Source organism: Conger conger, chromosome 14 (assembly GCF_963514075.1).
Source record: "Conger conger chromosome 14, fConCon1.1, whole genome shotgun sequence".
NCBI classification, from domain to species: domain Eukaryota; kingdom Metazoa; phylum Chordata; class Actinopteri; order Anguilliformes; family Congridae; genus Conger; species Conger conger.
This window is the reverse complement of record NC_083773.1, coordinates 25,141,099-25,167,039: the sequence shown is the minus strand read 5'-3', so window position 1 is coordinate 25,167,039 and position 25,941 is coordinate 25,141,099. Positions and strand designations below refer to the sequence as shown.

At 43.1% G+C, this 25,941-nt stretch overlaps 3 protein-coding genes across 3 annotated transcripts; 2 read left to right on the top strand and 1 right to left on the bottom strand.

Annotated features, from left to right (window-relative positions):
* The first annotated feature begins 202 nt into the window (after nt 1-202).
* On the top strand, nt 203-9,748 carry LOC133109797 (transketolase-like). The gene is made up of 14 exons (XM_061219395.1): nt 203-440; nt 3,130-3,247; nt 3,519-3,632; nt 3,760-3,857; nt 4,350-4,541; nt 4,924-5,051; nt 5,365-5,558; nt 5,803-5,967; nt 6,777-6,933; nt 7,169-7,299; nt 7,390-7,473; nt 7,925-8,021; nt 8,168-8,287; nt 8,600-9,748. Exons 1-14 carry the CDS (start codon nt 334-336, stop codon nt 8,770-8,772), a joined length of 1,878 nt encoding a protein of 625 aa, XP_061075379.1. The 5' UTR covers nt 203-333; the 3' UTR covers nt 8,773-9,748.
* A 505-nt stretch (nt 9,749-10,253) lies between these two features.
* On the top strand, nt 10,254-16,566 carry LOC133109789 (butyrophilin subfamily 1 member A1-like). The gene is made up of 10 exons (XM_061219384.1): nt 10,254-10,383; nt 10,663-10,744; nt 11,390-11,734; nt 11,988-12,251; nt 13,023-13,130; nt 13,266-13,292; nt 13,509-13,535; nt 13,735-13,761; nt 14,154-14,180; nt 14,437-16,566. The coding sequence occupies exons 2-10, from the start codon at nt 10,663-10,665 to the stop codon at nt 14,967-14,969; spliced, it is 1,440 nt and encodes a 479-aa protein (XP_061075368.1). The 5' UTR covers nt 10,254-10,383; the 3' UTR covers nt 14,970-16,566.
* Nucleotides 16,567-16,769: 203 nt separating this feature from the next.
* tnnc1b (troponin C type 1b (slow)) lies at nt 16,770-21,272 on the bottom strand. The gene is made up of 6 exons (XM_061219385.1): nt 21,190-21,272; nt 19,703-19,733; nt 18,797-18,943; nt 18,321-18,435; nt 17,560-17,696; nt 16,770-17,198 (listed from the first exon to the last, which is right to left on the bottom strand). Exons 1-6 carry the CDS (start codon nt 21,211-21,213, stop codon nt 17,167-17,169), a joined length of 486 nt encoding a protein of 161 aa, XP_061075369.1. The 5' UTR covers nt 21,214-21,272; the 3' UTR covers nt 16,770-17,166.
* Between the last annotated feature and the right edge of the window lie 4,669 nt (nt 21,273-25,941).

Below are 25,941 nucleotides of genomic sequence, written 5' to 3'. Positions count from 1 at the left end.
GTTAGTTTTCCAACCTGTACATGGCAGCTATATGTATAAAATCCGATTAGCGTTTGGTCATTTTAATTTAATTTTTCTGAATCGAAGCTCTGAGTATCCCAACATCACTGCAAACCACTGGTCCCGCCCAAGTCTTCTAGTCATGATATCTCCTCCAATGATAAGATAAAGTGGGAGGGCTATCTGCGATTTTACCTTAAAACTGTAACGCCTCGGAAGTCACAAAACGCAGGGCCTTTGCTGGAAATATCTGGCAGTACCCGAAAGCACAACACGTGGAGTTTTACACGTTTAGCGATTTCGGAGTGCAGCTGTAGTACGATAAACTTGAAAATGGCCAGCTATCACAAACCCGACGAGAAGACCCTGCAAGGGCTGAAGGATATGGCGAACAAGTTGAGGATTCACTCAATCAAGGCAACATGCGCTTCCAACTCTGGGTAAATTAAAAGAAGACAATAAATATGTGGTTATCGTTCTGTTTTAGGATTTGATGCGTCCATTCATTTAAGAAATGTTTATTTAAAAAAATATTAATGTCACCATAGCCATACCTAGTTTGGAATTACACATGCAGCTAATTACTGTTCATACCAGTGCAGGAAGCAGGCGTTCAAAAACGATGTATTTTCATAGTAACGTTAACCTATACTAACGCTTGGAATAGCTACCTGTACCGCAAACTGTCTTGCAGGAGGCATTAATCTAACGTTTGCTCCATTTTTCCAAAAAACGTAAACGACTTGGTTGCTAAACTTTATTGCTCTCTGCTTCGCACGGATGGTTGATTAAATTATAAAACGCAAAAGACGACGTTTCGGATCTGTATTATTATAATTTTCAAACATATCAAAATGATCTTCAGATCTGTGTTCCTTTGTTTTCTAGCTAACTTGTTTTATAAGATGCAGCATGGACACTTTGTACTAACCGATATCACATGGGGAGTGCGTTGTAATTTATGTAGTCTCGTGGTAGATTTTCCTAGTTGTCGCCGTACAGTGCGTTTATGGTTTCATGTAGTAACGTTCACTGTGAACGAGACTATTTCGGATGGGATAGTTATAGTTGTAGTAAAGTGGCTAACTTATTCGAACGATTTCTCGAATATTAGCTAATTTGTATTATTTGTTGTTGGTTCCATCCAGTCGCATTATAAAAATAAAAAAAGTGCGAGAAGCACGTGGTCTACCTGATGGTGTTAACTGACCGAATTACATTTCATTATATCACGGCCCTGAAATAACCGACCACAGAGGGCAAATACGGCATTCCGATTGGCCGAGACGCGCACCTGGGTGTGCATTAATTTTGTATAACTTTGCTGATAACCGATCGAACAGGTGTGCCGAATTTTTTTCATGTTTAAAATATACAACTCGCATCAATGCGCGCAATATGCACAGTTGATTTTTTAAATTAATACAAGTAGTCCGGTTATAGTCTGCCTTGTGACAAAAATATGTCACTGTAGGCTACATTACGTTGAGTTACATTTTGCATTGTCGGAAAGAAGCTTGGGAGGTGTGTCAAACATAATGTAACCCAGCGTTTTAACTCTAGGCGGTAATAACATAACTTCGTAATTTAATAACATATTTTGCAGTCCGAAAAACTCTTCAAGAACGAGTCATGCCAGCTGATTGACAGTTGTGCTCTAAAAATATTAAGGTTTTTCCATGTTTCAGTTCAAAATGGGAAGGGCTCCGCTCAGTTGCATGGCACTGAAGTCAGGAATGCTGCGTCAAATTTCTTTGAATTGCTTATTTTGCGAGCTAACGTTAATGAATACATTTGTTTCTAAACTAAAAATAACTTCCTACATTACTTTGGCAAGTTAGCCGTGGTGGGATAATGCCCTATTAACAAGTCGGTGATGAGGAAATGATTGTCCTTCAGGGTGGGCATCACCCTGTCAAGCAATTATTTGCTCGTAACTGACTCCTTCATATGGTATTATTTCTTGCGTATTATATTTACATGAAGCTACTTTACTAAGACTGTCCTTGTATTACGTTTTTGCCAATTAATTCTGTAATGCATTGCAATGCAAACCTCATCTTTTCAGGTGTTTCAAGTTTCAGGACACTTCACATTTTAAACCCATATTTAGGAAAGCCCAGTTTATTTATTTGTGTAATCTGTGGCATTAACTAAGCCAATAACTCTACATTGATTATGGTTTCAACATGTAGTCTACGTTAACCGTAGGATGTTACCTGATGTTACCCACTTCAGTTACCTGATTTGAGATGCACTTGTTTTTCAGGAGTAAGTACTCATAGTTGTAAACCTTTACTTTTCAGTGACGATGACTTCATTTTTGAGGATCAATGGCAGGGAAAAAAAGGCAAAGTTGCACTGTGATGTTTGACCTTGAATGTAGAACGACACCGTGCATGCGAGTCTCCAGTCCTCACTGTGATCTTGACCATTTCTGCATCCATAAATTAATGTCATTGTAAATGGTGTTTGAAGATTTATTTGGCTGCCGTTTTGATTTGTTCCCTGCCTGCTGTTGATCTGCTCTATTCTCTTAAATTTGCCGATATCACGGGAATATGTGAGCAGATGGAAGGTCTTGCAGTATCCCCAGTAGCTAGTGCCTTCCCCCTGTTGCTCGTGCACACTTGCTGACCCTGTAAAATGTCCAAGCTGCCAGTCCTTGTGTATGCGCTTAGTCTATACTAAGCCTGTTCCTGATGGGGTTATTTGTTGGTGTATGCTCTTGGCACAATTGATAAGCCTTGATGTACTGAATTGCGTTTTATGAAACATGCATACACCTTAGATTGAATCTTGTCAGTTTGGTGTTGCTGCTTCTAATGAATTGAAATTGCCCCATGTTGATGCCCCATGTAAATTTGTACTAACCATCTCTAGATTATACACCAAAAGCAGGTGAGGCTCGTCTCGTCGAGAGATGTTTTGTTGCATTTGTGCTTGTATTCAAACATGCTGTGTTTCTCTCACTTTGTCTTCATTATGCTCGGGATCATTCCCTTTAACCTGGATAATGGTTTGTAATATGCATGTGTTGTGTGTTGGAAGAGCCCATGACCTGGCTCTAACCTGTGTAAATATTAGTAATTACTGGAGGGGGTTAATGACTCTGCTCTCCCCCCTCAGGCACCCCACCTCCTGCTGCAGTGCTGCAGAAGTCCTGTCTGTGTTGTTCTTCCACACCATGCGCTACAAAGCCAAGGACCCCCGGAACGCCTGCAACGACCGCTTTGTCTTGTCCAAGGTGGGGCTCACCTGCAAACTCGCTGTCATGGTTACCCTTTTCATTTGGACTCGGGGGAGCATTGAGCTCTGTTGAGCTACCGACTGTAATTTAGGGCACTGCAACCCTGCTTCTGTTACCACAGTCTCTACTGCCTTTTGTTTTTGCCCTAAAAATAAACTGCCGGTTTGCATTCAAACCATATATACGTCTAAAGGTGAAGAAGGCTGTGCTCATGAGAAACGTTGTAGTGTATTTACGCACTCGGCTGTGTCTGCTCGTTTTTTTTCAGGGTCACGCTGCCCCCATCCTGTACGCTGTCTGGGCGGAGGCTGGGTTCGTTAAGGAGGCGGAGCTCCTGAACTTGCGTAAGCTGGACTGCGAGCTGGAAGGTCACCCGACACCCGTGAGTCCAGACGGCACACCACCCCATCTTATCTCCTCGTATTTCGCTCTGTTAAACAGTGCTTTCATTGTTGTTGCTGTCTAACTGGTGTTGAATACCTGTTCCCCATCCCATGTCTGCTCTGCAGAAGCTGGCGTTTGTGGATGTCGCGACAGGGTCCCTGGGTCAGGGACTTGGGGCTGCCTGTGGAATGGCCTACACTGGCAAGCATTTTGACCAATCCAGGTACTGGAGCAGAAAGTGTTACCAGCTTGCCTGCAGTGATCGCATCCTTGAGTTGTGCGGTGGTGGCCTTGGTGTATGGCATAACCTTGGTAATGCAGAAGTAGTAAAATGAATAAAATGGCTTATGACCTGAAGCTTAACACACTATTGTGGTATAGTGAATTTAACATGCAGTCATCTAAACCACACAGTTGAAACGTGGGTGTGTCAGCACCCCCACATTTGTATTACTGTATATGGGTACCACACTGCCCTCCTGTGACTTCTGACCTTCTGTTTGAGAGGCCTGCATCTGACTAAAGGAATGTGTTGATATGCCTGCAAGAGCTGTTTGGTCTTGGCTCAGTTCCCCAAAGGAACTTTGAGACGCTTTGTGCAATGGTTAAGGGAAGTAGTGTATGCACCGATGCACTTACTTGGAACCCACGATGGGAACCGCTGAGCTGCTGGCCATCCTCCATTTTAACCGCTTCCTCTTCCCCTACCCCTCAGCTATCGTGTGTTCTGCCTGCTGGGGGACGGGGAGTGCTCTGAGGGGTCGGTGTGGGAGGCCATGGCCTTCGCCTCTTACTACAAACTGGACAACCTGGTGGCCATTTTGGACGTGAACCGGCTGGGCCAGAGCGAGCCGGCCCCGCTGCAGCACGACATGGAGACCTACCGCAAGCGCTGTGAGGCTTTCGGGTACGCCATCGTCTCCTTCTGCTGTGCCCCTCGATGAGCACCTCCACCACGCTGCCATGCACCAGGAATCATATCTGTATTTTAACCACGGGATAAGTGCATATTATCACGTATACATGTGTTGTTTTATGAAAAGTGGTCTAGTTTGGGGTCGACTTAAAAACGGGTTGCAAATGGTCATCCTACCGGAATTTGAGATACTTGACCTAATATCCCGATGTGATTTATGTCCTTGTAACTATTGGTGTAAAAGATGATTCCTCCTTGTGAAAGTGTATAGTTGCCGTTCATTTTTGAAGGCATTACTTGCCTTTAATGGCTGTAGTGTCTCGCTAAGGGCAGAGGGTGTATTTGACCACGTCTCTCCCCTCCTCGCCCTCAGGTGGAACACGTACGTGGTGGACGGCCATGACGTGGAGGAGCTGTGCAAGGCCCTGTGGCAGGCCCAGCAGTTCAAGGGGAAGCCTACTGCCATCGTGGCCAAGACCTTCAAGGGCAAGGGCCTCAGCGGTGAGTCCCTCCTCTCACTGAATGCACCGAGCTCACCTGGTCACCCGTCAAATTCAATGATATAATCATTGTTGAATTTTGAATTTTGCTTATGTGGCAATGCATTAAGGGGGAGGGGTTGAGATGTGCACCTATTACTCTATTACTCGTGTACAGTTCTGCTGTGGTAGGTTGGATTACAGGCATGTGTATATTGACGTCAGTCTGTCTTCCAGAATTGAGCTTCCGTACTAATGCACTGCCCCCTTCTGTTGGATGAATATATAGCAGTGTCCTCGGGTTGACACAATGCTGATGGCTCTCTTCTCTGCAGGAATTGAGGATGAAGAGAACTGGCACGGTAAGCCCATTCCCAAGGACCGTGTGGAGGCCCTGCTGACTGAGCTCCAGAACCAGATCCAGACCAACAAGCCCCTGTGTCCTGAGCTGCCCAAAGAGGACGCAGCTGAGGTGGACCTCTCCCCCATCAGCCTGCCTTCCCTTCCCAAGTACAAACTCGGGGACAAGGTGGGAGAATGAGCGGTTTAACCACATACTGTAACATAACGAGAATAGGCCATTCAGCCCCACAATGCTCACGTTTTTCCTACCAATAAAGTGTACCTAGTGTTGGGCTGCTTGATTATGGAAAAAATCATACTCACGATTATGTTGCTGAATATTGCTATTATTTGGAGTTGGCTTGTTTTGTGGTGTGTTGTCCTTCTTGTTGTATCCCTTTCCATCCTGACACGCGGTCCTCTCGCTGCAGATGGCGACCCGTCGTGCGTTCGGGCTGGCTTTGGCCAGGCTGGGGCAGACCAGTCAGCGGGTGATGGCTCTCGATGCGGACACAAAGAACTCCACCTTTTCAGAGACCTTCAAGAAGGCCCACCCAGAGCGCTACATTGAATGCTTCATCGCCGAACAGAACATGGTGAGGGCAGACTGCTGGAAGCTTCCCACGTTACTAGTCACGTGACCCCTGGATTCCCCAGTCTGAGCAATGGAAACTGTTCTGTCCAGTCACTGCTGTTCACCAACTGCAAATCCCCATTCACTTCCACTAATACATCATCTCCCAGCCCAGGCATATGTTCACTTGGACCACAATTCCTTTAAAGACTAACATTTGAATGGACGATTAGTGATACACAATGATACAAATAATGTGTGCACAAATGATACGTAGTTACAGGTACATGGCTGCAAGAACCCCCCCCCCCCCCCCTGTTTTTATGATGCACGGTGGACTAGACATAAATGTGGAAAAACAGGTTGCTTGTTACTGTACATTTCCTTACAAACGAGCGATCAGATTTCTTAAAACCTGTTCTATCCAAACCACAACTTCCTTCTCTTTTTTCACTTTGGGGGAAAAAAACTGTCTAAAGGTAGCCCATGTTGTTCTCCAGGTAGTGTCCTTTAGTTACAATATCTGTTCAGCGAGTAGCCTATTGCTCAGTGTCTTCGTATTGATGTGTTGACATTTTCATGCAATCACCCCTTGTCAGTCTCATACCTTTGAAATATTTAGAGTACTGGCGATACACCGCTATAGACGTTGTCTTTTGTACAATACATTTTTTTGTTCAAGTTTTTCCTGAAATTATGCCACTGTTGTGCAGTAACCCTGTGCTTGTATGGCCTATTATGGTAGTTTAAAATTTCACCGGTTAACCGAAACATGAAAATACTGAAAGCCCGTCCCTGCCTCTTATGTTAAAAGTGTTTCTCCCCACGCAGGTGAGTGTGGCGATCGGATGTGGGACGCGGGACCGCATGGTGCCGTTTGCCTGCACCTTCGCTGCCTTCATGTCCCGCACCTACGACCAGATTCGCATGGCGGCCATCTCACTGTCCAATGTCAACCTGGTTGGCTCCCATTGTGGCGTCTCCATTGGTGAGGAATGTTGCAGCAAGAGTTCCGTTTCTAGTTCCTCCCATGAGTAGTCTATGGGGGGGTGTTTTAGGAACGATTACATTTATTAGAATTTTATCGCCCAATTTCGCTTTCCAATATAGCTTTTATGATTCCTTAAAACGGTCAGCTTTTTTTTCGCACACTGTGCATACAGTAACGGTAGGTTCTGGAAGCAGGTTAGAACCTGAAACCGTTGTCTTTCCTCCCTGTCCAGGAGAGGATGGCCCCTCTCAGATGGCTCTGGAGGACCTGGCCATGTTCAGGGCGGTGCCCACCTGCACAGTCTTCTACCCCAGTGATGCAGTTTCCACTGAGAGGGCTGTGGAGCTGGCCGCCAACACCAAGGTGAGGTCTGGCCGAGGGGCCACGCGTGGTCTGTGTCTGCTGGCCGGGTCTTTAGCCTGAGCCTGTTTTTCCTTATTACTCTTTCTCCAGGGAATCTGCTTCATTAGGACCAGTCGACCAGACATGGTTGTGATCTACCCTCCTGAGGAGAAGTTTGAAGTCGGTCACGCTAAGGTATCGGACTGTTTGCTCTCGTTGCCTTTAATGTAACTGAAATGGAGCCACGGCTTTGATCATGTTTGTGGTATGAGAGTCTGCCGTCAATGTGTCACACCCAGGCAATACAGTAACCTTTTCACACACATCTACAGGTTCATTTTGATTAATGGGCTCGGATTTATTTAGCCAACTGAACCGGGTATCCCAATCTATTGAATTCCAGAACTTGTTTTCTGGTTAATGCAGAGGGAGGGAAGATTGGCTTGAGATGTGTCATCAACACTTCTGCTGCTCATGGATTTTTCCCCTATTCATCACTAGTCAAGCGCAACCCCATTTAACTTCAGCATTTTCACATTTGATTGAATAAGAGGCATAAGAATTGTATGTCCGTGTATGCCAAGGGCCTCGTGTCTGGATTCATTGAAGTGTTTGTAGTAAATGGGCGTTTGTATTTAATCTGTAGGTGGTGCGTAAGTCGGATGATGACAAGGTGACGGTCATCGGTGCAGGCGTGACTCTGCATGAGGCACTGGCTGCAGCAGATCAGCTGGCTCTGGAAGGTGAGCACTCCTCCTGTTGGCTGAATGAGGTATAACAACTGACAATTCCAGGAAAAATGGTTGTCACAAAAATGCCTCAGAACTGTTCCTTAATTATGTAAATATGTAATGTAAGTACACAAGGCAAATTTTGAATGTCATGTCAGGTGTGAACATCAGAGTGATCGACCCCTTCACCATCAAACCCCTGGACGCTTCCACAATTGTGTCCTGTGCCCGGACCACCGGTGGAAGAGTTCTCACTGTGGAGGACCACTACAGAGAGGGTGAGGCACCTTAAGAACTCCCACGTAGATATGGATAAGCTCTTTAACCTTTAATCCTGAGCGTGTTGAGGTGGGTTGCCAGTTCAATCCCCCGCTGTGTGTGTGTGTGTGTGTGTGTGTGTGTGTGTGTGTGTGTGTGTGTGTGTGTGTGTGTCCCTGAGCAAGATGCCTAACCCATAATTGCTCCCTTCGAGCTGGTTGGCAGCCTGTCGCTGTTGGTGTGTGGGTGGGTAGGTAAATGAGGCATCAGTTGTAATGGGCTTTGGATAAAGGCGCTGTATGAATGGCGTCACCGTTGCCCTCCTCCCGCAGGTGGCCTGGGCGAGGCCGTGTGCGCGGCAGTGGCGGAGGAGCCGGGCATCATGGTCCAGCGGCTGGCGGTCTCCCGTGTCCCCCGGAGCGGGAAGCCCCAGGAGCTGCTCGACCTCTACGGCATCAGCGCCAAAAGCATCGTGGCCGCTGTCAAGGCCACCTTCGCCAACTGAGGGCCCAGCCAACCTCTCACTCGCACCATCCTCTGCGGCTAGCCCAGTCTCTGCACTAACACTGTAAAAATCGCACTTTCAAAACAACGTTTTCCAAGCAGAGCAAGCCTTCACACCCACCAGGTGTGCAGTGATAGGCACTTAAGCTATGTGGTTTTAATACTCCCCACTTTACTCTGCTCATCTGCAACCTTGTCATGCTGATTTCAAATGGGGTTTCATTCCATTGTTGATACTCAGTCACTGTAACCAAATTGCATTTCTTTGTTTCGTTATCCTTTAAATCTGTGGCATAGCACTTGCTGTGGCCTTTCGATGCCGCTGCACGTCAAGCTTGTTTTGCCAGATTCAGCCCTTTAGGGTTTCTGTGAATGTTTTTGCATTATTCAGAGGTGTTCAATTGGTTTACTGTAAACAGGCCTGGCTTGAAGTGTGTTCATCTGGGTGCGTTTCATTTTGTGTTTGAGTTTAAATCTGCCTTGTGCAAGCTAAATCATTTTGGTAAGAAATTTAAATGCATTTTCCACCAACCAATCCTGTTCCAATTCTTGTTTCCGATATCCTCTGATTTATAAAATATGTATATTTTATAAATTATATTTTTTTGACTCAATTTCAGTTCTGCACCACTGTTCATTCATTTTGTTTTTTGATTTAAAAATAAATTAATAATAATTGTCATTTTCCACTGACATGTTAAAGTAATGTCTTGATGTTAAGTGAGGCCATTTGCATATTCACAAGGCTTGACACACTTGTTGCTAGATTTGTTTGAGTAATTTGTCAGTGGCCTGCCGCCCCCTCATGTGAAACTGCTGATTTGCAGCCAGACATGGAGTTTGGGAACATTCAGAAGAATTTAGTTTTCCATGTGTTACTGAAAGAATCTGTGGCTGCCTGTGTGCACACTTATGCCCGTTTGTGTTGCTGTGGTTACGATGCATTGAAGAGTGTAATAAAACTGACATGCTTATGACTGGTCGTCTCTTGTTTTGAATGTTTGTCTTGTGATTCATTTTTGAGGATTATGGTTTTTGATGTTTATTGTATGTGGCATCCTGGCAAGTCTGGATTTTGATTGTGATCCCCGGGAGTCAGTTATGTGGTGAAATGGTATGATTTTCATGTGTGTTGCTGACACCTGGCACAAACTGGAGAGACCTGGGTGTGCTGCATATGAGTATTAAATGAGCAGAAAAACCTGTTTCAGCATGCCTGTGCAGCTAGGGAGTGAATGCAAACTCCACTCCTTATTTTTAGAATATGAAATGTTTTGAATGTGAACTTGATGAAAACAACATATTTAAAGTGACCCTATGGGTTAACTTTGTGTCCTGCCATGAAGGTGGACAAAGTATTGCTGTGAAAGTCGTTAATGGGTGCGTTTCTGCCGAGCAGAAAGGCTGTACTTTCATGCCATTCCCTGCTCAGTGACATGGTGAGCTTGCGGAAGTGGTTTTGCCAATTCAAGTACTCATTATGGAACCCGCTGAAAAGCGATGTTTCCTGCGACCATCACTGGTGTGAGAAGCTTTAAGCACGCAAACCTATCCTGAAGGCATCTGGCTCCTCTTCTCTCAAAGGGGCTTTTCCTTCTAAGGCTTTGTTCAGGTGAGTTTAACTTTTTCATCGCTTACACACTTCCTATTTGCTGTATGTTTAGATAGGCCAGTATAGATCAGTGAGGGTGAGATCCAGGGTAAAATGTAATGACATTTTGGGGGAAAGTAAATGCTGTGTAAAAAAAAAGATTTTCCCTTCCCTTCTAGTGGTTTAATTTTGGTGCTGATACAAGGGACATTGCTATAGATAGTAAAAATATATTGCATCATTTGTTATGGATTCAATACTGTTGTGAAACGTGAAACGTGTTTTGTGATGTCATCGCAGATGGAAATGAAACCATGCTTCACACAGTCCATGCGTTTCCTCCTGCTCCTTGCTTTCCAAACCCTGACTGCTGGGTACAGAGGTAGGATTTAACCTTACTGCGCCAATTAAAACCACTGGATTCACTGATCATAATGGGTCCAATGGTCAGTTTTAGACTGATCAAAGAAAAACCCTTGGTAGCTAAAGTATCTATTCCCCATTGCTCTCTTGGGTGAGAGCAGTAAAAATACAAAATGTCACACAGCATTCAGCTCATCTGGTCTGGGCCTCCCTGCAATGGTGCTCTCTGTGATCTTGTGTGTAGTATATACACTATTTGGTCAAGAAGTATACTCCTTCAACAGAATAGCTGCACAGCTTCGCTGGGGGACTGCAGAGTCAATAGAAAGTTTGGAGGATGGTCTTGCTATTGTGACTGTGGATTTAAAATTGAGGAATAAGTGTAAAAGTGGGATAAAATGTTCTGAAGAAGGCTTGATGAATTTCTTTGTTCAAGCACCCTTGTGGTGTATTTTTCATAGATTTCATGCTCAAGTGCTTTAGGGCCAGTTTAATGTTTAACATTTAAAAAATGTAATAATTCCCCATGTTCCCTCCCTCTCTCCTTGCCATTCTCTCTCCCTCTCTTTTTCCTTTCTCTCTCCCAATCCCACTATTCCTCTCTTTCCTTTCTCTCCCTTTATCTCCTCCCCCTCTCTCTTTCCACCTTACTGTTTCCTCTCAGTTGAGACCATTCCTGGTTTTCTTCAGCCCGTTGTGGGAGCGTGGCATCGGAATGTCACCTTGCCCTGCCACATCGAGCCCCAGCTGTCTGCTGTGGGGCTGCAGGTGAGGTGGTTCAGGGAGGGCTCGGAGCAGCCGGTGCACCTGCACAGGTACGGGCGTGATGACCCGGCCTTACAGGACGGGGCCTACCAGGGCAGGACCCGGCTGTTTGAGGAAGAGCTCGCCAGCGGGAACGTCTCCCTCAGGCTGAGCGATCTTCAGCTCTCAGACAGCGGAGTCTACCGCTGCCTTGTGCAGGGGGACCGGTGGGAGGATGAGAGGAACGTAACGCTGCTCATCCCAGGTGAGAATACGGGCCTCTGCAGCCTCAGCCCAACAAATGTCATTGTATGCTTGGGTTGATTGTTTAAATAGTGAAATAGTGCATACTTTTAAGCATACTATGTGACTGATTAGTTAATACCAATGCATAAGCTACATCCTCTGATTTCTATTCTTATATTATAAATGCTGGCAAGATATAGAGGCTTCTCTACACAAGAAAATGTCACACCTAACAGGAACTGAGACTGTCCCCCTCCCTCTCCCTCCTCCAGTGAGTGGCTCCCAGCCCAGAGTATCTGTGGACAGGACAGGCAGGCCCAGACTGGTGTGCAGGTCGGAGGGCTGGTTCCCCCAGCCTGAGGTCACCTGGAGGGACAAGAGGGGCGGTGTGGCGACGCCTCACACCCGACACAGCCAGGACGAGCAGGGTCTCTACACGGTCATCAGCGACCTGGAGCTGCAGAGGCAGTCGGACGTGTTCTCCTGCATGGTCACTGCGGAGGGTCCGGGTGGAGCCTCCAAGCTGCACATCGCAGGTCAGAGCACAGCTGCTGAAATACACTCCATTCAGATTAGACCCAACTTTACTGTCATTGCCTTCTAAGGCAATGAAATGTGTCCTCTGCATTTGACCCATCCTAATTATTTACATCCTAATTATGGACAGTCATAGTACAGCGCCTGGGGACCAACTCCAGTTCTGAAGCCAGTGGCAATGGCAGGAATACAACAAGGCGCAATTTTGACTCTCAAATTAACCTAACCTCCATGTCTTTGGACAGCTGCCAAGTAATGGTCTGAGCAACTTCGGATGCTGTCATTTCCCCCTCAGATTGTGTGCAGTAAGCATTACTAAGCAGATTAGTAAACTCATCAAGATATGCATCACTGGACAACCCTTGTTTTTTTTTTTGGTACTTGGAAGAGACAAAGTGGTTCTATATGAATATGTGTTCAAATTTCTGTGGCACTGTAAGTGATGGTTTTTTACAATGTGATATGCAGTATGTAAGTCACTACATTTGGAACAGTTGCTCCTTATTTACCTATAGATACCTATAGATACCTACCCTGCTTCACAATCCTTTACATAGTGGGGTTATATATTTTATAATGAGACCTACATCTCACTCAACTACATCTAATGAAATCCCAAATGTTTCTGTGAATCTTTCCTAAAGGGCATATTGTGTGTGAAAGCCAAAATGCACTGAATTTGCTGAAACGAAGATGGAGGAAGTCCATGTGAGTGGCTGTGGGAGCTGTGATGAAGGTCTTGCTGTTGAATGTTTACTGATGTTTCGCAGAGGATTTCTACCCCCCCATGTCTTCATGGATGATGCTTTTCTTCCTCATGGTGGGATTCGTTTCCATCTTCATCCCAGTGGTGATAAGAGCCTGGAGAAGACTTAATGGTACAGTGCCTATTCTCACTGACTATTTTTAATAACCAAATAATAATGAATGCATAATATTACCCATTAGTCTTCTAACATTAGCTCTGTATGAAGTCATATGAACTGATTCGTTTTTTGTTCTTTTCTTTCCAGTAAGGTACAAAAATGCCTGTAATTCAGGTGAGTTTGTAATCCATTTTACACAAGAACAAAATGAAATGCACATGAGTTATTTACGATGCTTTTCAAATGCCTACATATATCTGTCATAGAGGGGTTTAAGTGTTAACAGTGTTTAAGGAAAATTGAAACCTTCTTGGCCTTTCTCAGGACTCATGATAGTCAAATACTGGGACTTTTTATTTCTGTTGACCTTGATTTTATTTTTATTTGCAGTCACTGTTCGCCTTGGGAAAGAATTGGGTGAGAATTCAAAATATTACTTATACCTAAAATATTTTGTCTTTTAGGTATTAACTTTTACTTTCACTTTAACTTTTATCTAGTAGTGATCCAAAAACACAAATCACAGTAATACCTGAGTAAAACTCGTATTGATCACTGATCATCATTTTATTGGCTGGGCTTTTGTTGAGTTACGTGTTGGTTTTTTTTTTTTCAGCGGCCCTAAAACAGCCTATTAAATCAGGTAATCTGCATACTGTAAATCTCTGAAAGCTGTCCTACATGAGCTTTTCAAGCTACTCCATATCTGGCTGTGCTAGAGATGTTTGAGCATTTGAAAAATCCCAAAAAATAAGAAATACATTTCCTCACTGATCTCGTCCCATCATTGGGGACAGAGACCAACCTGGTAGCAATGTTATTTTGGTAATGCCCAACCCTGCATGATATTTCTTCTTCATTGAGAACAGTATCAAACCATATACACAGGGGCCAAAGACACAAAGTTATACCGACTTGTGTAAATTAAACCTGTTGTCAGCTTGAGCACAAGCCTAGATCAGCCAGGAATTCATTTTTATATGCTATTTGTTTTTGATAGGAATGTTTGAATTGATATTGTTTGTATTTTTCTAGAGTGGAGCTCTATTCGTGGATATGCAGGTATGTAGAGATACACATGAAGTTTTTTTTGAAATGTTTTGGTTCCTTGTCCAGTCATCTCTAGCTGTGTTGGCCAGGACCTCACTGTCTATGTGTGGCCTTTGGAACATACTAAAGCATCCATCACCAAATCTGGACCTCGAATCCAAATCTGGCCCTGGTTTTCGTTTTTCCCATTAACTGAAAAATTAGTTCTACTGATTGGCACACTGAATTACATATGTAATTGTGTGTGCTCTGCACTCTGAACCCACAGCTACCGTGACCCTCGACCCTTGTACGGCATACAACAGGCTGGTGCTGTCTGCTGACAGAAAGCAAGTTTACATGGCTGAGAAGCGGCTGAAGCTCCCGGTGGATGCGCGGAGGTTTAAACACTTCCCCTATGTGTTGGGCAAGGAGAGCTTCTCCTCAGGGAGCCACTACTGGGAGGTGGAAGTAGGCCGAAAGCCCTGGTGGTGCGTGGGCGTTTGCAGGATGTTTGTGAACAGGAGCAGGGAGATGGAGACGACTCCCAGCCATGGCTACTGGACTTTGGAGCTGCGCGGCGAGGAGACCTGCAGAGGTGGCGGAGCCTCCTTGCATGTCAGGAGGAGGCCCCACAAGGTGGGCGTGTACTTGAATTACGAAGATGGCCAGGTCTCGTTTTACAACGCAGAGACAACTTCTCTCATTCACACACTGAGCGACCATTTCACCGAGGCACTTTGCCCCTTCTTCTGCACTGGTGTGATTGGTGGAAACATCCCACTAATCATCTGTCCCATAGAGGCTGGAACATCACCGTAAACAGCAGACCTGAGTCAAATACAAATATGCATTTGAATGTACTGCATCTACAGAACCTGTGGGGTGGGATTATGTTTCAGGAGCGTATGCAGGTAACTAGCTCTGCATTGGTGAAGGGGAAGAAGCAAAAGTAGGCCAACAGCAAAGCGACACGACAAGCTGATAGTAGGACTGCGCGATATAGCTATCGCGGAACATCGAATAGTAATAATAAAATCTCTGGCAGGTGCCGGTAGGTTTTGTTACTTCTTTTTGTCTTTAATCATACTTGATAAGCTAACACATCTCCAAACTTCAGTAAAATACTCATGGGAGAGAAAAAACATTGCTTGCAACATTGAAGGTTGGTTAATTCGTTTTGAAAAACGCGCTTATGTTTTCGCTCTTTGTCCTTTGTCCATAGTCATGTTTTTTTCCACAACATGGAAACAGCATGGCCCTGCGGCTGTCATATCCACATTGAAAAGATACGAGTGACGTTTTTCCCCCGGAAGCATTTAACTTTGGCTTAGAAAATTGGATGTGTGCTACCGCATCAACTATGATTAAATAAAAAAAGATTTAAATAAATCTGCATGCCGGAGATAATTGTTACTGTGCTTACAAAAAAAAAAAAACCCTTATACCGCGATGGTTATATCTCCCGGCCCTAGCTGATGGGGCTAGTTCAAAAACAAGACTACAGCAAGGCTGAAATATCCTATAGTATGCCTTGATATACTACCTTGAAAGTATTTTTTAAATGTTAAGTATTTCCCATTATTTGAAATATACTGCAAATAAATGTAACGCATAAGGACAGGTCACATATTTGATTTGATATAATGTATTTGATACATTTTTTCTAAACTTGTATAAATCAAATACATATTTGTATTTAATGCCATATTTGCATGATGATAAAAAAAACATTCTGAAAGCCTTCTAAACCATTAACCATCTTAATTACATTGTATGGTTCGTCCTGCAACCAGTTGTCCATTGGTAATTACTGACCCTTATTATGATAACACTGTGTGTCCAGGTGAATCTAAGTTTCACTTGCTGTGTACATAGAAAATGAAGTACTTGAATTTCATGTACAGTTGAACATGCTCTGACAAAGGCTTTCTGTTTATTCTCAAATGTGTCACCAACCTTCTCAAGTGATGTCATCACTGAAGACATGCTACCTATGCTTGTTTAGAAAAGGACAAAGAGGAGTGCATTAAATATTTTTTATTTTATGCATCCTCTCAAGTTCTTCAGTTATATTATATCGGCACCCATACCTTCCACCGACCGCTCATCCTCTGTCCTGGAGTAACAAGAGTTCCCTTCTTGATGTGCCTACATCCTCTGTTGCTGCGTACCTGCGAGTACCTGTTCAGTATTGGAGGCTGTGTGTTAAGGCCTAACTGGTGTTCCCTTTCTTTTATTTTAAAGCCTAATGTTTGTCCAAAGCTGGTTTGTTTAAATTTACAATTAAAAGATCTTGTCTATTATAACATTGTGCTGATTGTTATTTTGCATATTGGGACACTCATAGCTAATGTATTTACAAAAGTTTGTTGTGGTTCAATATACTGGATGTATTATTATTTTAATTTTTTTTGGATGTGATATTTGGTATTTCAGTTTGTAAATGTATTTGAAAGTAATAAAAATGTGTAATTTCTCCAGGTCTGGTAGACACAATGATCAGTGTCAGTGTCAGTGTCTACATGATCAGGATCTTGATCCAAACTAGTCAAATAGGAGTTTGGTACCAGATATAACCCTATAGTGGGTTCATGAGGCACAAGACGAAGGCAGCTAGGCTACAGAAAAGCTGTTTTCTTTATTGAAAATATACAGTGGTGTGATTGTAGTACAGTAATAAAGTCGTCTTTAAAGATTTACACTTAATTGATCTTTGCTCACCCTTAAGTGGGAACCTTAATGGCATAAGAAGCATTATTTTGATGATCTGACAGTTGGAATAGTAGATTTGCTGTTTTACTGATGTCCGGTGTTTTTGGGGTCTGTGTTCTATGTACAACCATTCAGAGCACAGTTGTGTGTGATACACCCTGACCCTTCCCTGACCCTCTGCTCTAGAGGTGATGTCATTACAACCTTCAAAAACAGGAAAGGGTGTTTGATTATTGAGTCTTCTTGTGAGTCTTTTCATTTCAGGGCATTAAGGTTCAGTCTTCAAATCCACACAGTTGGGGGTTTATTCAACTCCCTTCATGAACTCCAGGAATTCTGTGGAAGAGAAAGATACTCTATGAACCACAAGGTGTTTTATTTATTGTTTGGATGTTTGGATGATATGCAGCCCATATTGTATGAATTGGATATTTTGTGTGTTTGTCTGTGCCAGTCACATTTATTTTCAGATTGGGTCGCCTGAAAAAATATGACCCTAAACTGTGCCTCAAATCAAAGAGCAAGCATTTCATGCATAAATAAAGCTTTTCTGAGGAAATTTTTTTTTCACACACACTTATAGAGAATTTCCATGTTACTGAATGATTTTGGAGATATATACTACATTTATTCTACAGCAGTACTGTGTGTGGTGAGATAACATGGGATGACTACATCATCACCACAGTCAGCTCACCGTCATAGTCGATCTTGCCATCGTTGTTTTTGTCTCCATCCCTCATCAGTTCCTCAATGTCGTCCTCTGTGATGGCCTCCCCCGTCGACTCTAGCATTGCTTTCAGCTCTTCCAGGTCAATGTAGCCATCTCCATTCCTGCCACAAGCAGAAAGGCCCACACTAATGTTGTAGTCACTTCTCTTTTGTCATTACAGCAGTATGGTATAATGGTTAGGAAACTGGATATTTGTCTCAATAATGGCAGGTTTACTTCCCAACTGGGATTCTGCTGTTTTACTTAACCTGAAAAAATGTCTTTGTTACAGTGATATCTCTCTATTCTTTAGCAGAGTAGTGGTGGTGAAGATATCATAAAGTCTGCTGCTAGAGAACAGCACCCCGGAAGCCAACAAGCTGCAGCAGACCAGAACACTGAAGTAAGTAATACCAGATATATTAAATAATTTAAGCTTCATTAAAATTATAATGTAATCTATTTCATGCTTTGGTGGTCAGATATGCTGTTGTATTGTTTTAGAGTTCCCTGTTGTGTGCTTGTGCGAGTACTTCAGACCCAGTCTGAACAGTTTTTAAGTCATTATGCATGGCGGCACCAATCTTAATATCTTCCCTGATTACAAAGCACCAGCCATTGTTTCTGGTGTTTGGGGCAGTGTAGCAAAATGGCGCTGCTTACTGGACCTGTATCTTTAAGCTCCGTAGTGCTCATGAGCCGTTATAGACACATTCACCTGATCATGTGACAGGGTGCAGTCTTACTTGTCGAACATGCGGAACAGTTCAGCCAGTTCCTCCTCAGACTTCCCTTTACTCTCCTCCTTCATGCAGCGCACCATCATCACCAGGAACTCATCAAAGTCTACCGTCCCGCTGCCTGTACACACAGGGATGTACACGCACGCACACACACACACACCCACACACACACACGCGCACACACACACACACACACACACACATGCGCATGCACACACACACACACTCACACACACACACGCACGCACGCACGCACGCACGCGCACACGCACACACACACACACATGTGCATGTACATAAGCACACACAGTCCAAGCAAAGGTGCACACCAGCCCATACAAAAACACACAAATCCACACATACACATGCACACATACAAAGGAATCAATGAGGCGTACAGGAACACACTGTATATGTTTACACACTCTCAGAGCTGATTGGACGGTCAGTGCTCACAGCAGCGGTTGCTGCTGACGTACCGTCCTCATCCACTTCGTCTATCATCTCCTGCAGCTCCTCGGGTGTGGGGTTCTGCCCCAGCATACGCATCACCTTCCCCAGCTCCTTAGTGCTGATGCAGCCGTCCTCCGCATCCTGGATGAAGATATCGAACGCAGCCTTGAACTCTGCCAAGACACACAGACGAGGAAGATAAGTGCTGACTGCCAGTCTCATAGGATACAGTGTTTTTGTACAATGTGGCAACATAATCAGGTTAACAATCAGCATACACACACAAATACACAAAGCACACATGCATGCTCATACAACACCCACTGATAGGTATTAAATATATACTTATATTTAATTTACACGTGTGCATAGAACAGTTGCATGTGTGAACAGTATGTATACATGTGAAGGAAATCAGAGATGGAAAAATAATTAATGGTGCTCAAACAATGGTGCCTTAAAAGGATGAATGATATTTAATTTGAATAAAGGACCAACCAACGTAATGAAATGTAAAATAGATAAACTCAGAATAATCCTGGCATGGTTATACAGTATGTGTGGTTATGTGGGTGTTTGTGCCTGTATGTAATGAAACACTCCTGCATCCAGTCCTCCCTCCAGAAGTGCTCTGTCGTGGTTTATTTATGGCTAGTGTGTCATGGTTTCACTCATTTTCCCAGAATGCAGTAACAGATCTAACATCACTGGGTCAGTAGATGGCAGCAGTACACTGACAAAGACAGGTGTTAAAACGATCTGAATAAAAATGGAATTATTGGCAAAGCAATCTGTAAAACAAATATGTATTCCAATCATATTCTTGAAAGATAGCATGGGCTTGAGTCAGGACTTTTTGACAGTAATGACAGACAGTCGGCTAAATGACGTTACAGTGAATACATATACAGGGAGGAGAAACAGGCACTCACCATTCTTCTGTTCTTCTGTTAAGTTCTCAACCTGGGGGGAAACAATGTGAAGCGAGTTTGTGACCCATGTGGAGTGAGTCTGTTCAGTCCATGACTCCTACTGTCTGTGTAGGAACCTGGACTAGGCTCAGTGGGGAAGTCACGTTTTCTTCCAGAGTTTTCCCATTGATATAGTGAATCGCTTTTTGTGGTTGCTTTCCGAGTTTTATTGAATTAATGAATTAATGAATGAATACATAGATGAATAAATAAATGTAAATCTGTCAATAACGTAGAGCCCAGGCAAGTGCACGCCGTCTTTCAAAGTGTGCTCTTTCAGCCACTGCTTCTTTTAAGCTAGCAGTCCAGACGTAAGTCCTCCTCGCGTACGGATGGCTCTCTCCCCCTCGCTCTCAGCCATCTGTTCCCTCCTGTCATTTTAAATGAAATGTCACGTTGTTGTTCTTCCCCCACTATTCTTGTAATGCAATCCTCAGGACCGAGGGACATTTGTTAGGAGTGACAGCTGTCTGCCCCCTTGCATCCTGCACATCCCCTGTCTGCTCTGCTGGTGGCAGGTAGAGAAATCACTGCCATTTCGGCTCACACCGCCCTCACTCTTCATGACAAGAGATGTGCCTTTGATACTGCTGTGGACCACAATTTCCATTACAGCAGCCATTTCATCATCTTGATTGTATAAAATGTTGCCCCTGCCAGCAGCAGTGACTTAAAAGCAAGCCTGTCAGGTTTTAGATGATTGAACCACCCTAATCAATTCCCACAATCCTTTTATTTAAAGTGCTTGTCTCTGTTTAGATATGCTTCCGCATTCTGAATTCAATCAGCCAATGCAGGCTGAAAGAAAAGCTGTTCTTTCGCTGGCCGTGGTTGAAGCTTGTGGTGTTGCCTCAAGCCCAGATGAAATAGACAAAGTAAAGCGTAGGAACGATAGTGCCCTCGGCATGAATGGCACTCATCTTAACAGCACTGCCCTGAAAGACAGATCCGAGTTTGTCACCTGTCTGTTGTCCCTCTTCAAGCCTTTTATAGACTTTCAAACCCTGCAGTCGGGACCATCTGACCTTAACTTGAAATTCCAATGGGCCCCACAGCTCCAGCAGTTTCTCGTCCCAATATAGCACTTTCGATCTTCTAAGTAAATCCTACGTCCGTATCTCTATCTGAACAAATTTGACTATCATCAAACCATCTATATCCAATAAAGCAACCATACGCCTTCTAGAGAAATCACTGGAAAAATACTTATTGTATTTCCTTTTATTACACTAACACAAACCTTTCGCTGAATCTGTCAAAATAGAGAAATCAAACCATCCCTATATTAATACACAGACATAAAATCCAGAGGGTTTTTTTAAAAACATTTTTCCAACACTGAATGAGGAAAGTCTCCTCCTTATTCCACAGTGCCCTGTCATAGTCACATCAGTCCAGCCCTGCGCTGAAGCTTCTGCCCGGAGGTTCTGGCTCCCTGTTCTACTCACCGCTGCCTTGTATACATCATCCATGACTGCTGTCCTTGTCTAGGTCCTGCACACACTGGCACACACAAACGTTTCCACTGGCGCTGACACAAGACAAAGGCTTCAGACACCACCTGCCTCCGGTTTTATTGTTGGAATGACAGCCTAAAAAAAAGCCTCACGTCACTCCGCTCTTCTCATTGCTGAGAGATAGAGAGGGTCCTATAATTAGAGGAAGAACTGTGGCTGGCTGACTATAGACAATAGAGGCCAAGTTTGGACAAAGACGGCTGAGGAGGATGATAGCCCTGAGAGAACTTGAAGGTTGTCCCTGGCAAGGGTCCCCCTAGTTCTGGCCAGGTAGGGACATAGCCCAAACAGTGGGTTTTGTGGTCTGAAACTGGGTACAGAGATGTGCAGGTTTAAACTTGATGGAAGCAGACTTACTGCATGGGTGAAAACCTTGGCTTCTGAAACAGGAAATTAACTCTTTTCACCTGTAGCATTTATACTACAGCTCTTGTCTATTTAAACCAAGCCGGAAAGTAATGAATATTACTGCTTTAATTGTGGTAACTACACAGAAGAAATAGATTAATATATGTAATTTAATCAGTGTTACCAGTTTCTAATGTTACATGTGAATATACAGTATGTTTGTTGGATTTCACGTTTTACATGAGCATATTTACTTTAACCCCCTGCTTTCTACATTAATGAATGTTAAGGAAAATTTGAATATTTCAACAATACTGTATATCAATACCTTATTGTCTGGCCACACAATTTGTAACAGACCGGTTGTTGGGAATAAATTATTTTAAATGTCTTTGTAGCAGCAGGCTAAACTACTTATGATAAGATGAATGATGTGCTATTCCAATATACATTCAGTGAGCAGTTTATTAGGTAGATCTGTACACAAGCTTCTTAATGTAAATATTTGATCAGCCAATCATGTGGCAGCAACTAAATGCATAAAACCATGCATTACAACAGTGGTATGCACAATGCACCAAACCTCTAAGTGGATAGGCTACTGCAGCAGAAGGCCAATAAGTCTAAAAATAACTGTAATAAATACCTAATAAAGTGCTCACTGGGTGTATGGTAACAAAAAAAGCTTTATCATCTGAGTTAATGATAAGGACATTTCCTTTTTATAATTCTTGAACCATCTCCTGCTGTTCATCCAATTTAGCTAACTCAGTCCATCTCAGTATCTCAGCTTGGGCAGAGAGTTCCGGGAACCACATGACCAGCTCTGTCTGGCTCCTTGTCAGACACTGCTGGCTCAAACCTTTAGAGAGTGTGGATTAGGTGAGGATCAGTTAGAAAACAATACATGGAAACCTTTTTTTGAGGCAATAGAATAGTGTTACAGTTACTGCAAGCCATGACCCTTATGATACATTTTATGAGTACTTTTTGTCATATCTTTCCCTTATTGTTCTTCTTCCTCATCTGCCGGAAATTTAAATATACATGACTGTATTATATATTGTATATTTATGTATGTATCATATATTGTACAATGTATTGTAATTTATTTATTTATTTTAGTATTTTCAGTTGTATTTGTTGGATATAACTGATGCTGGCCACTAGCCAGAATTAACAAGGGCTGTTTCAGAGCTTCATATGATTTAGGACCAGATCAATAAAAACGAATCTGGTTGTAAACAATAAAGATGAGTTTGGGTTTGGCATAGATGAAGGGATACACAAATATAGAGACTGTAGATCAAAGCAAATACAATGAGCATGATGACCAGGCATACCCTACAATCCTTAGACAAGGGAGGATTTAAATGGCATCCTTTAAAGAAAACCATCATTGTTCATCATAGTGAAACTGAAAGGATGCAAGGTCCATATTGCTGCAACTATAAATATTCACATAAACTAAAAACTAAATGAATAATCACCATAGAGGGTTTTTAACACCTTTGGCTGCCACATGCTCTTGTGCTTCTGTAAAGGCATATAAGTGAATGAGTCTTCTCATAATACCCATCAGCCCTTTGTCCTGGCACTTACAGTACAGTGCCCGGGTCTATTTTTAACCTTGATTGTATTATACGGATCAGGTGTTTGGTTGCTTTTCTTGATAATACAAAGACGTTGGCACATTTCCTGTTTTGACTACAGAGCTGCGCTTATCTCTGCACATGAGTGAGTGATACGGCCAGCACCTCCGCACACTAAGTGCCACTAATGGGGAACTGAGGATGCCCATGGAGAGGCGCTGATATCAGGGCAGAAATGCTTCACAACAAGAGGGCAATGAAAGGGCAATGATCAAAGATTTCACTCAGAAAATAAGAGACAATACTGCTTTCATTTAAGCTGTTTCTCTCTGTCTATCAGATGAAGATTAAAAGCAGTCAAGGCCCTCCATTCCTTGAAGTAGGAAGTAGTTATCTATTCCACTAGATCACTACCCATACTGACAAATGAACTTGATTCACTGCCTACTTAGTTTTCCCATTGTGCTCTGCAGCATGTGTATTTAAAGCAATGCGCCCGCAGTGTTAAAAGTCATATATGAAAGACATGTGGACTTGGGAAGTTAGTGGTGTATTGTTACTATAGCAGCCTTGGCCCTGCATGTGTCACAGCTGATGGTAGATTCACCATCAGATCTCTGGATAAGCATCCCCCTCCCACAGACACACACACTGACAGATGCAATTCCCCACCTGTCTACACCTAGAGCCCCGAGAATCACATATGATTGGAAAGGAATATATTACAGTTTTTTTATTTATTTATTATTATTTTTTTACTGCTATACCACATACCACAGATACTGTCTTGAGCTCCTTTCTATAGTTTGGTGGTTTTTGTGACCTCAGCCCAAATACTCCTGATCAGTGTGATTTTTAGAATCAGTGGGCAATGATGCAGGTGAAGATGGTGAGCGTGTGGAGAAGATCAGACCTACGTCAGACATGAAAGCCAGGCTGCCTTCATTGCAAGCATGCTTACGGTTAAGTTATGAAAACCTCTTCGTGAAACAGCAGTTGATAGTCAGTTTTACTGGCAGGCAACAATATGCAACAACATTCAATACCCCAGCTTGTTTATTCTGGACTTTGATAAGAACCAGTTCTTGAGGGTTATGTTACACTTTTAATACCTCCACTCCAGGGGTTTTCAACGTGTGATCCAATCAATAGATATGAGGCCAATGTGTCCTTATTTGGAAAAGGAAAAACTGGCTGGCTGGCAGCTGGAGGATACATCCCGAAGCAGGATTCCTGCGTAAAACTGAAACATGGACTGTAAATACAGCTGCTCCAGGTTTTACTTGGTGAATTTATCCAGCTAATTTGGTTATCCTTTTTTTTTTGTTAACCAAGAAATAAGTAATGATTAAAACAATTGTTTGTTGTAAAATAAGACATATTGAGGTGTTAGGTGCCTGGTACTTTTCTAAATTGTGGAAAAACCACAATAAAACCCAGTATGAAAACTGCCACTATGGTAATAATAATAATAATAATAATAATAATAATAATAATAATAATCATAATAAGCAATGTTCTTTTCAAAGGCTCTTTTTTTTATGTGAGACTGACTGCGAGAAGCAAAGCTTGTGCTGATCAGCTGATCAGAATATACACCTTCCTGAGTGCACCAGAGCACACAGAGGTCCTCCAAGGTCACAGGAAAAAGACATTCCTGCTTTGGACCAATAAGAGAGGCATGGTGCCGTTGTGAAGGGTGGGAAGGCAGAACAAGTAGGCAGGTGGGGGGTCATCCTGACAATGGTCACTGCTATTTTCAGTCCATTTGTCCTTGACTGGAAATGGAGCTCATAGCCTGTACCATGCCCTCAGCTGTTGAAGAGGGGAGATGGAGAGAAAAAGGGAGTGGCTATGTGTGAGTGGGGAAACCCCACTCTTTCTTCCTGAGGGAGGAAGGGAGGGTGGGAGGGAGGGAGGGATGGAGGGGGGAGGAGAGAGAGGGGGGAGAGAGAGCTAACACCTGCTATTGTCTTGTAGCCATCCATGCCAAAGAACACTGCAGACCAAATGTCAAGTGTATGAGCCTAAAATAAAGAGAGTTGTATGCAGATTTAGAGTTTGACACACGAGAGGCAGATGGGGTTTAATTGTGGCACTGATCAGTCAGATAGGATGAATGAGATATGTGTCTCCCACAGGATACTACACTACTGTTATTGATTTCCAAAATAACCATATTTTGAATCTAGAAATAGTTTATGCAAAAAAATAAAAAAATTGTTCTGCATCACAGTACAATTTAAGGTTATTTGTGGTTACTTATGTTTCTGAGTAATAAACAACAGCATGATTAAATTAAAGGATGTTAGAAGGGTTCCATTAAATAAGTGTTTGTGATATTATTGAGTAGACTATCTGGAGGGAACAAACTATTCATCTGACACAGAAACACCTTTTTTAAAATTTTTATAGGCCTATTGCCTTAAAACCACTTTTCATTATATTTAGGCCTCTTGCCTTAACACCACTTTTCATTATACACTCACTTTATTAGGAACACTTGTATTTCATTACACCTACTTATTCATGTGATTATCTAATCAGCCAATTATGTGGCAGCAGTGCAATGCATACAATCATGTAGATCAGGGTCAGGAGCTTCAGTTAATGATTAACCATCAGAATGGGCGAAAAATGTGATCTAAGTGACTTTGACCATAGAATGATCGTTGGTGGCAGACAGGGTAGTTTGAGTATCTCAGAAACTGCTGATCTCCTGGGATTTTCACGCACACTAGTC